This window comes from Antrostomus carolinensis, unplaced genomic scaffold, assembly GCF_000700745.2.
Source record: "Antrostomus carolinensis isolate BGI_N321 unplaced genomic scaffold, ASM70074v2 scaffold18832, whole genome shotgun sequence".
Lineage (NCBI taxonomy): Eukaryota > Metazoa > Chordata > Aves > Caprimulgiformes > Caprimulgidae > Antrostomus > Antrostomus carolinensis.
In genome coordinates, this window is record NW_010299169.1 from 2,114 (window position 1) to 12,781 (window position 10,668).

Consider the following 10,668-nt stretch of genomic DNA (forward strand, 5'->3'; position numbering starts at 1 on the left):
ATCTGATTCTCCCATGCTACTCTGCTGTCTGACACAGCATACTTCATACTACCTATTCTAAAGGACAGTAATGATTTATGTCTTAACCATATCACAAGTTGAAACTGCATAGAGTTGAAAAACAGTGCACAAGCAGTGGAGAAAATTTATTTCACTGCACATGTTAGGTAGTACCACTGCATAACTTTCAAAAAACTTTGTCATATGTTATACCAATACACCTGAGATGGTCATTCTCACCTAGGCTTCATTGTAGTTTGCAAGTTTTTCTTGCTTCTCCTGTGGAAGGAATTCAGAGACTTCACTAATACCTTTTAAGGTTTCAATACCAGTCATGTAGATGAAATAGGTTAAGAAAAGTAGACAAGGAAACTTCTTTAAATCCTATCTCTGTCCTACAGATTCATGATGAGTGAACAGAATAACTGTACAAGACCTAAGTCAGAAGTCATTATTTTTGCCATAAATATCTTGTTTGGTTGGACAGTCAGCTATGCAAATCTTTGGATTTTGTAAATAGAAATAACAATTTTGCATAGTCAGAGAAATAAGAACTGTTAAATAAATAAACCAAACAACCCACCCTTAACTGAAGAAATTCAGGAAAAGTATTCTGATATACAAACTCATCAAAGCTGGGAATCTCAAAAAAGTTTAATCAAAGCTTAAAAAGAATGTGTACCTTTGGGGAGTAAGCTCTACTAAGCTCTTTCTTCTTTGCAATTAAGTACAATTACATGCAGATTTGACACATGCATCACCATCACATGCATGTAGCTATAGAAGTAGATTATGATTTAGCAATGTCAGAACACATTTTTTTATACAGTGAATGAACAGAACGGTGTTACTAGCTTAGCCATTGCCAAAAAATACAGTGCAAAGTAGTAGATTGGCTTATGCCCTGGAGAAAGGTCATGGTACTGCTACATATTTATACACATACAGTAATGTTCAGCTAGGAAAATAAAAAGAGGCCAAGGGGCTTGTTCAAAGTAAGTGAGTGGCACCGCTTAGATTAGAACAGAAAGCTGCTAAAGGTTGGTATGCTTTGATATGCAAACCTAAATATTTTGGCAAAAGGGCAAGGGCTTACACATGAATGCAAGCAGCTGCATCTTTGAGTTACTTTTCATGGAATGGTTGGCAGTAACAATAATGCTTAGCACATTCATGAAACTGTTATTTTCAAAACACTTATAAACAATTACCTAGCATGGTGATAAAGTATAAGATCCACTTTGTAGCTAAGCAAACAAAGATACAGATGACTATTGACTTGCTGAAATCAAGGAACAAAATTAAAACTTAAGACATCTTACAGACACCTTATATAGTCATTATGGCATTCACAGAATCACAGCAAAATGTCCAAAATAATGTCATTCACACATTTAACTTGAGACTCAGAGGAATTTAGCACACATATTGTCTAATATGCCTCTGTTCCCAAGCCTTCTTTTCTTTCATCCCTCCCTCCCTCCATTCCTTCCTTTCTCCCTCTCTCCTTATGAAAGTTTAAATTTCTTGCCAGAAGCTCAATGGATCTAACTTTGCCACAACAATATTTTTGCAGCTTTTCAAAAAGAGTTAAAATGAGGTTCTCAGAGTATTATGCTCTTTGACCTGTCTCTTGTTGGACAGAAAATGTAGAGCCATTCAAAATTATTAATCCCTTTTGGAAAAACCACCTGAAATTTTATATTTTAACTGTGGCAAGCATGCCAAATTTTGATTTTACAGTTGTTCAGAAACAAGTTACCTGATTTCATATTTCTTCGAAAAAAATTTACTGTAGCTCCAAATAACTTTTCAACTCCGAGTTCTCTGTATTAGAAAGAGAAGCAAAGGGACAAAACTGTCCTATGTAGAAACCAAATTACATCTCTAATGACAGAATGGCTGAAGTGCTCCATGATGGGATGAGGGACCTCCATTTCAAGTGTTATAAGTCCACCTACATCTACTGAAAGTTAAGTTTTATGATGATCACTGGAGCTACTGCAGTTAATATAATTTGATAAACTACCCTCAATATATCATATAATAGCTATCTTACCATTCTGAAAGACTTGTATGTGCCTCTTTAGTCATGGACTGAAATTGTTCAAGTAAACTGGAAAGCAGCTGATGCACAGTCAGGACTGAACCAAGCCGCCTCATTGGGTCTACCATGTGATAAAGGTCATGCAGTAAAGTTTGAATCTTGGGTGCAGCCGAAGGGAAAAGCTGAGAAGAGAGACACTGATTAGAGAGTAAACATTATAATATTTGTAAAATGCAAAGTGAGAAATTATCAGAAGACAGCATATATAGCATAATAATGGATATATATTAATGCTCTTTCCCACATGTGTAGAAAATTAGTCTTGCCCAGCCTTGCAAACCAGGATTACTAGTACTGACATGGCAGTCTAATTCCTTTGCCTCTGATGTGACCTCCAGATCTATTCAACTTAATCCTTCTTCAGAAGGTCTCATCAGTCTCCAACCCTTATACTCATCCAGGAGGTCTAGAAGAAATCCTGATATGATGCAGAGTTTCTGAACAATGGATTCAGATCTTTTATTTCCCCAATATTCATAATTTCCTTCATTAACTGCCATGACTATTCACAGACACTGACTGTTATTCCTTCATCTTTATTTGCCAAAAAATGAACTGATTTAAGTGTGAAGAAGAAGACATATTACATAATCCGCCTGCTTTTTTTGCCACTTTATTATCTGCATCTATTCTCTGGTCATGAACTCAGTGTTGTACTGTCTCCAGTTCTTCCATTCACACCTGCTTTGCTTCATTATCATTCTGTTTTCTTACCAACTCATTAGTCATGTAGATAATTATTTTCCTTTCATTCTATTTTCTGGACCCTGTTTCTGCTTTAGCCATCTTTTTCAATGAATCCTCAACTCAAATTCTCAGTTTTATTTCTTTATGTCTTTTAATTTAAATTAAAAAGTACTCCAAAATAAAATCAGTATAACCTCTACCTCCCTGCTTCCTTGTCCATCCAGCTTAGTACTGTGCCAGAGACAGCAAAGAATGGTAATGAAGGAGAAATGTTAAGAGATTTACATAAAATACATATGCAGTACAACAAAACCCTGTTTATTTTACCAGCTCAAATTGTCCAAGGCTCTTCAGCTCCTTTATGAAAGTAATCATTGCATTTATCTCTTCTAAAGACAAACATTGCTCATCTTCTCTGTGGTAAGTTCCATCCTATGAAGGAAAGGGCGGGATATTCCGGTGAAATCACATGGAAAGCAATGTGCTTTCATTAGACCCAAATCCCTTTGGTGTTCAAAGGAATGAGTTGCAGCAGCTCTCAACTTGCCCTAGCTTCATCCAAAGCCATGTCAAACCAGCTCCCTGATAGCTCTTCCCATTTTCAGTCCAGAATAATGTAGACTGTGCATTAGCTTTGTGTAGAAAAGTACCCATAGAAACTACCACGGGAACAGACTGCATAAAGCATATACAGTGAAGTGGAGAGTTTGAAATGTGGTCTGGTCTCCTACAGAATACAGACTTAGGTAATTGTGTCATACGTGTGCATATGTCTGTGGCTTCCTACTTTATCCTGTCATAAATTTAGAACCCATGTTCTGCTTTCTAAATGTTCTGTGACCCTGTTTTAGTCACACCTGTCTGAGAGGAAGAAGTCACATGGATAATTTAGTCCCTGTAAGTCTTGCAAGCAGGGGGGATCCTCAGAAATACACTCTTAATAGTGCCTAGACTGAGAGAAACACTGCTAAAGAAGATCCCAGCTTGTCAGAAATAGTTTTCACTAGTGATGCAAACTTTATACATATCCTATAAATGCGAAAAATTGTAATTGGATCTTGCATTCAGAAAAAGACATGAAGTTGTAGGAAACAAAATTTAATTCTGATGCTCATGAATCTACTTGTCTGAGTTAATAAATTCTGGGTTTATGAAAACACACAAACCTGTATACTAAAAAATAACATGTAAACATGGTGGGGAACTTACTTTGTCAAAGTTTTAAATATATATTTAAAGTACTGTACTTTGGGAATGATATAAACTGAAAGTGGAATTCTTATAAAAGAAAATTCAATTGTTCAATCTAATTAAATTTTTATGCCCCAGAATTCAGTAACAGATAGTTTTGATTGAATTAATCCTTCATTCTATAAGTTGGCACCAACAATTTCAGAAAGGCACACAATTTAGAATGAAATATTTTCAAATAATTAGTAAGACAAAGGTGGAATGAACTACCTTGCTCACTGTTGATCCATATATTTTTTGTAAAGCTTCTATTAAACTGGAGGTTGAGGATTCATTAGATAAGAGAAATTTAAAAGTATCTTCAAAAAGAAATTCTTTGAAAGTTTGGTCCTGAATAGTTGGTTCGTTCTCATTTTGAAAGTCAAAGTTTTCATGCACCTGTTGAAAAACAATATAAGAATTTATAGTTTGAGTATCAACTCCAGTCTTATCATGACTACATACACCAAACTGGAACTATTTATTAAAAAAAAATAAATCATAATAACACTAATAAAACAGCCGGGATTATAATATAACACTGTACTGCATTTTCTGTCAGAACTACACACCACAACGTTTGCTGACCTCCAGTGGATAGAGTACAATATTGCACTCTCATGTGGGAGCTTTTTCTATGTGTTTGATTTGAAACACGAATAAAATACTAACATTATTCTTGCAAAACTCAGGTATTTAGAAGTTATTACAGATGAAATTATAAATTTTACAATATTTAAATATAATGAAAAAACTCGTTTGTAAAATAGTAATAAATTAGTATTTTAGCATAAACACAAATATAACTTGAAGCTGCATGGGGTGTATGCATGTCAAGGTTTCCAAGGGACATTATTCAAAGTCAAATGTCACAGTAATTATCAACTGTTATTTTTTAGAGCAATTCATATTTTCATAAGAAACTATTAAACCCTACTGTTTTACTGTATATTTATGGGTTATGCTTGATGGTTGAGACAGGCAGGTAAACATTAGGCTTTATGTTTAGTTTTTTAAGCAACTCCTGGGAGAATTTTTTTATAGACTGGTATATATAATTATCAAATTTTTTGATATGTCACATTTCTTATACTAGTTAAACAAGTCTTGTCAGACTAATTAAGGATATTGCCTTCATGGATTTTTTAAATTGTGCAAACTTGTTTTCATATATCCATTTTTCCTTTGTGTTTAAAGGGTCTTTTTTTTTCTTTTTTCCTTTTTTTTTTTTGTCAAGGATGGAGAGATTGACTGTACTGTTGTTACTAGAAACTTGAACAGATTTTAAATGAGGATAAATTTTAAAAGTGTTCTCCTGTAATTTCCCAGGATATATTTACTAATTTTCTTTTGCCTTTTGTGTATCATAAATATGGACGAAGTTTTTATATACTTAGGTCTATACATATTCATACGTATATGCAGGGGTAATGAGAAGCAGCTGGAAAGCAGTACAATTTTTGTTTCTGGTCAGGCTGTTCTGAGGCAGGAGTGCTACAAAACTGGCACAGGGAGTTTATGCCACAGGTCACATTTCTCTGGTTTTGAGGGCCCTGACGACCATCCAGGAAGAAGGCAGCACAGTGGAGATCAAAGCAGATCATGTATCGAAGAAGTACAATAAAATTCATGGAGAACTTTAATATATATTAAAAGCTAATTGTGGTATTGTAACTTCCTCCTTTCATCTTTATTCTGACACAGTTAATACCTAACTTCCACACAACACTTCCTATGGATTTTGTTTTGCTGATATTCAGTTGGAGTGATAGTATTTTAATGCTAAAACTGAAAGATTTGCATACTTCAATGTTGTGCTGAACTTCATCACAGGAAGTCTCTCCCTTAAAAACTGGTTTCTCCCACAGCAACTCTCAATTTTTAGGCAAAATTAATACTAATATATTTGTACATTTCTTAGAGATTTCAGGGAACCTTTCAAAGAGGGTTCCTTGCTTTGTTCCCTTTCGTGTAAATTTTTTGGGTCAACAGCTGTGTAATTTTCTCACCTCAAGAACTACTGGGTAGATGGAAGTGCCAAATCCAATGTCAAAGGTTAGCATTTGAAAACACTGGCTGCATCTGCAATACAATATAACAGGAATCAGATTCAGTGAGGTTAGGTACTGTTGTAAAATACAGAATCATAGAATCATTTAGGTTGGAAAAGACCCTTAAGATCATCAAGTCCAACTGTAAATTTGACACTGCCAAGTCCACTGCCAAACCATATCCCTATTTATGCTACAGTGCCATACACACACAGGTCCAGAGAATACACACAAGAACGTACACACAGAGGTCAAGAGGCAGCACGCAATACAGACTAAATAAAATTTCTAAGAAGAACCAGCAGCATTAAATGTAGATGGGGTCAGATTGTGAGCTGATTAAAACAGTACTATATTAAAGTGTATTTATAAGGTTGACTTTTAAAAGTGAGGAAGGTGAACTAAACTGAAGGACAAAATGCCTTTTGATGAGAATGAGGTCCTGCAAAAGCCTTGAAGACATTTGGAGGGCAACAGATGGTGAAACTCCCTGGGCTCATTAAAGACAAAGAGTTGTGCTTCAACTATGGGGATGTTTGAAGGCATGAGTCAGGAGCTCTAAGCGAGTCTTGGGCTACATAAACAAGAGATACACATCCCATTGGTAAAAAAATGTTAGTTTGGACCGGTGTCAAAATAGCTCCATCCCTGTTACACTCCTCCCCTCCTCGCTACCCTCTCCACTCACAATGTAAGCTTTATTCCCAACTTGCCTAAGTCAAATAATGGGCTTTATATTACTGGTACTAAAACACCTGGGTTCCCAAATAGCTTTCTAAAACATATAAACATAATAAATAGTAACTTATTTAGTATTTACCATAAAAATGTCAAGGATGTGACATAAAATATATAGAACAAATATTAATTTTAATTAATAAAAATATTAAGTAATAAAGGTTGATTTATGTGTAAGAACTGCAACACTCCAATAGAAGTGATTACAATGATTTAACACCCACATAAATGTGACTTGCTGCCTGGCTATATTTCATAAGGTACATTTCGTAAAGTATTCTACAGTGTCTCTTGTTCAGCTTGCCTGCCACAGCCAGCTCTGAACCATTTGGGCATATTTGACATATGACAGAAGAATCACTGAAGCAAAATATAGGTTTATATATGTTAGGACTACTCCAGTTGTCAGTGATTTCTGTTCATTTGTGCTGCCTGAAACACTTCATCAGGACACAGCACCTGGTCCTAAGTATTCCTCATAACCTTTTCACAAACTATAAGCACCATGGATATCAAAGAGTTTTACTCTCTAAATGCAGCATGTCCTCACTTTATAAAGATGTCTGAAACAGAGGGATTTTTTTTTTAAATTTAGGATTTGTGTATCCTCTACAATTTTTGTTCTGTTCTAAGGAGCTATCTTGACAACAGCACAGCAATGACAACTGCAAGTCACTTACTGATTGAAATAATTTGGTCCTGAGGCAGTTGATTCACTGAAGACCTCAGTTATAAGTAGAAGTTTGCTTATAGCTTCCTTCATGTTGTTGAAGGCTTGTTGGGGAGAACTGCTTTTGAAGAATATCTCAAAAAACCTTTGCAGCTGTGAAAGAGATTACATATATTTTTCAACTTTTACAGTAAATCAGTGCTTAAGATCATAAATTAAAAGGCTGGTAGAAATAAAAACTGCCTTAGAATGTCTATTTCAGTTCTTATTCATTTGCACAGTAAAGTGGCATGAAAATCTCCACACAGAATACTAGTAGAGAATGACTTCTTGTTTACAAGTAAGTATATCAGAAACAAACTCTGTATTAATGGTTTTAAAAAATATTGCTCACAGTCTAAGCTTTCTTTGATAAAACCTTTTGCTGTTAACTGGGTCTAGGCAATGGAAAACACTTATTTCTTCAGCAGTAGGTAATAGCACATTCAAAGTAAAAGCCTTTTCTCTTGTTAACATGCTGTGCCAAGTGCTATCCCACTAGACCTTGACTATGACTTCTCAGACCAAGGTAACAAGCTTTAACCAGAATATAGAAGGAACGTTGAAAAAATGATCAGCCACCACAGCCTGTGTTTTGTCTGAACTCTTGCACAGCCTGAAGTTTTTAGACTCATGAATCCTCCCAGTGGCTTATTCACTGGTCTACACAACACTGTCCTCAGCTGCTTTCATCACTCATGCGAATTCACCCATCTCATCACTTCAGATAGAGATTCAGGGAAACAATAACTGAGGCAACATAGAGCCCTGGTGAAGAGTAGGACACAGGCAGGTTTTGTTGTATCAGAGTCCTCTGTGCTAAGAAAGAGACTACCTTTGAACCATATTTTCATTAGAATTATCACATGGCACAGAACTCAATCAATGTCTGAACTATGTAAAACTCTTAGATAATTTAGTAGTACTATATTACCAAACAGATACATTTATATAGTAAAAAAGTACATCTTCAGAGATAAAGTACATAAAGTACACAAAGAACATGTTTTGCATTGATATTCAGAGGAAAAATTTCCTAGTATTTCCAGGAATTTCTTAATAAATTGACTTAGAAATGCCATTATGTATTTTCTGTTATCACCCACTTACACATGTTGAACCAGGGTAACATGACAGAAGCACACAGGCTTCTGTAGAGAACCCCACTGGGGACCGATGTGGTTGGCATTTCTCTGCCTTTGACTACTACAGTCATGAAAAAGTTTCCACATCAGATATGTTAACCAAGTCTGGCCTTTAGCAGAAGTCTGGAACCAGGTTTAATGTGATACTTTGGCTCTAAAGCATGATCACAGAATCAAAGAACCACAGAATGGTTGAGGTTGGAAGGAACCTCTGGAGGTCATCTTGTCCAATCCCCCTGCTAAAGCAGGGTCATCTACAGCTGGTTGCACAGGACTGTGTCCAGACAGCTTTTGAATGCCTCCAAGGATAAAGACTCCACAACCTCTCTGGGCAACTTGTGCCAGTGCTCAGTCACCCTCAAAGTAAAAATGTGTTTCCTGATGTTCGGAAGGAATCTGCTGTGTTTCAGTTTGTGCCCATGGCCTCATATAGGAAATGCTGCAGTCCCTTAATCACCTTAGCAGTCCTCTTCTGGACTCTCCACATCACTCTCTCACTGGAAAATCCAGAACTGGACACAACACTCAAGGTGTGCCAGAAGGGCATGCTGCTGGCTGATGGTCAACTTGGCGCTCACCAGAACTCCCAGGTCCTTTTCTGCAAAGATGCTTTCCAGCTGGTTGGCCCCCAGCATGTGATGGCGCCTGGGGTTGTTCCTCCCCAAGGGCAAGACTTTGCATTTTCCCTTGTTGAACTTCATTATGCTCCTGTCAGCCCATTTCTCCAGACTGTTGAGGTCCCTCTGGATGGCAGCATAACTATCTGTTGTATCATCCACTCCTAGTTTTGTGTCATTAGAAGGTACACTCTGTCCCATCATCCAGATATTTAACAAAGATGTTAAACAGGAATAGACCCAGTATGGATCCCTGGGGTACACCACTAGTTACTGGCGATGTGCTATGATGTTCTGTGCTGACATGAGATCTTACAACACACTTCTGTGCACTCTAGTTCACAGAACTTTCTAGACAGCATCGGAGCCTGTCCCTGTGAGCACAAGTACTACCAAGCATGCTGGTGTGCATTGTCATGGATGAATGTCTTTCAGTTCCTTCAGGGAGTGTATCACACTGAAATGTAATAAGCAATTTCCACTTTCCTCCTCAAAAAATGTTGTATCTTTGCCTGCAGTCAGCCATGGGAATTACGCAAGTACGCAGCTAACACTAATCTTCTTTTGCTTTTTGCTCTTTTCAGTTCCAGTAACTCCAGCCTATCGTGCTGCTAAATAACTGGTGGGTAGCAAGTTGGTCTGCCTGTCTTCCTGTTCTTATCACCTCAAGTTTTATTCTAGCAAGTGGTTCCCTTCCCAAGCTCTACTGACTAAAAGAAATGTCCCCAATACACAGATCTGGGCTGACGGTTTGTAGTGTCTAGGACTTTTGTTCTCTTTCTGATAAAGCTATTTGAAATGCCAGTAGGAAAAAAATGACAAATATATATATATATACACTTCTGACTGTCATAAATTGCAAAGTAAAGGTTGCACATATAGCCTTAAATCTACCCTTTGGATATCTGTAACATGTTGAAATCTTGAATTATGTCACACTGTATTTTTATGCTGTAGAAAGTTTTCCACGTGCACTGCAATTCCATGAGTCTCTAGGGCAAAAGATCCTGGAACTGCTATTTAGAAAGAGATTGTGTAAATCCTCAGATTACACTCCATTTCATTGCCACAACAGGCTGAGAAGGAGTTTGTGTTTTCCGAAGTCTAAGATCAGTAAAGCTGTGTTTCTCCCACAGAGCAGTACAAAGATTAAGAACAAGAAGCTGCACATTTTTCAAATAAGTTCTGATTTAGATTAATCTCTGAGTGAACTTGTCCCATTTCGGTTCCTTGTTCAGGCCAAAACCAGTTAATTAAATTGTTCATGTGAAATAAAAAATTTAAAATGAAGACTCATCTCACCAAGGTGGGACTTCATGGTGGCTCTTCAGCTGACTTTGACAATTATTTCCAGTATCTCTCCCAGATCCTGTACATCACTCAC

The 10,668-nt window shown here is 36.7% G+C and overlaps 1 protein-coding gene across 1 annotated transcript in view; it reads right to left on the bottom strand.

Annotated features, from left to right (window-relative positions):
• Window positions 1-240: 240 nt before the first annotated feature.
• Window positions 241-10,668, bottom strand: part of LOC104520890 (cadherin-like and PC-esterase domain-containing protein 1) — a gene marked incomplete at both ends in the record, with an annotated part of 35,532 nt that continues 25,104 nt past the window's right edge. Inside the window, 6 exons of the mRNA XM_029083674.1 lie at window positions 241-279; window positions 2,060-2,229; window positions 3,122-3,226; window positions 4,256-4,423; window positions 6,034-6,106; window positions 7,494-7,636. Of these exons, the coding sequence (XP_028939507.1) occupies window positions 241-279; window positions 2,060-2,229; window positions 3,122-3,226; window positions 4,256-4,423; window positions 6,034-6,106; window positions 7,494-7,636 (698 nt within the window). The remainder of the gene's footprint in view (window positions 280-2,059; window positions 2,230-3,121; window positions 3,227-4,255; window positions 4,424-6,033; window positions 6,107-7,493; window positions 7,637-10,668) is intronic.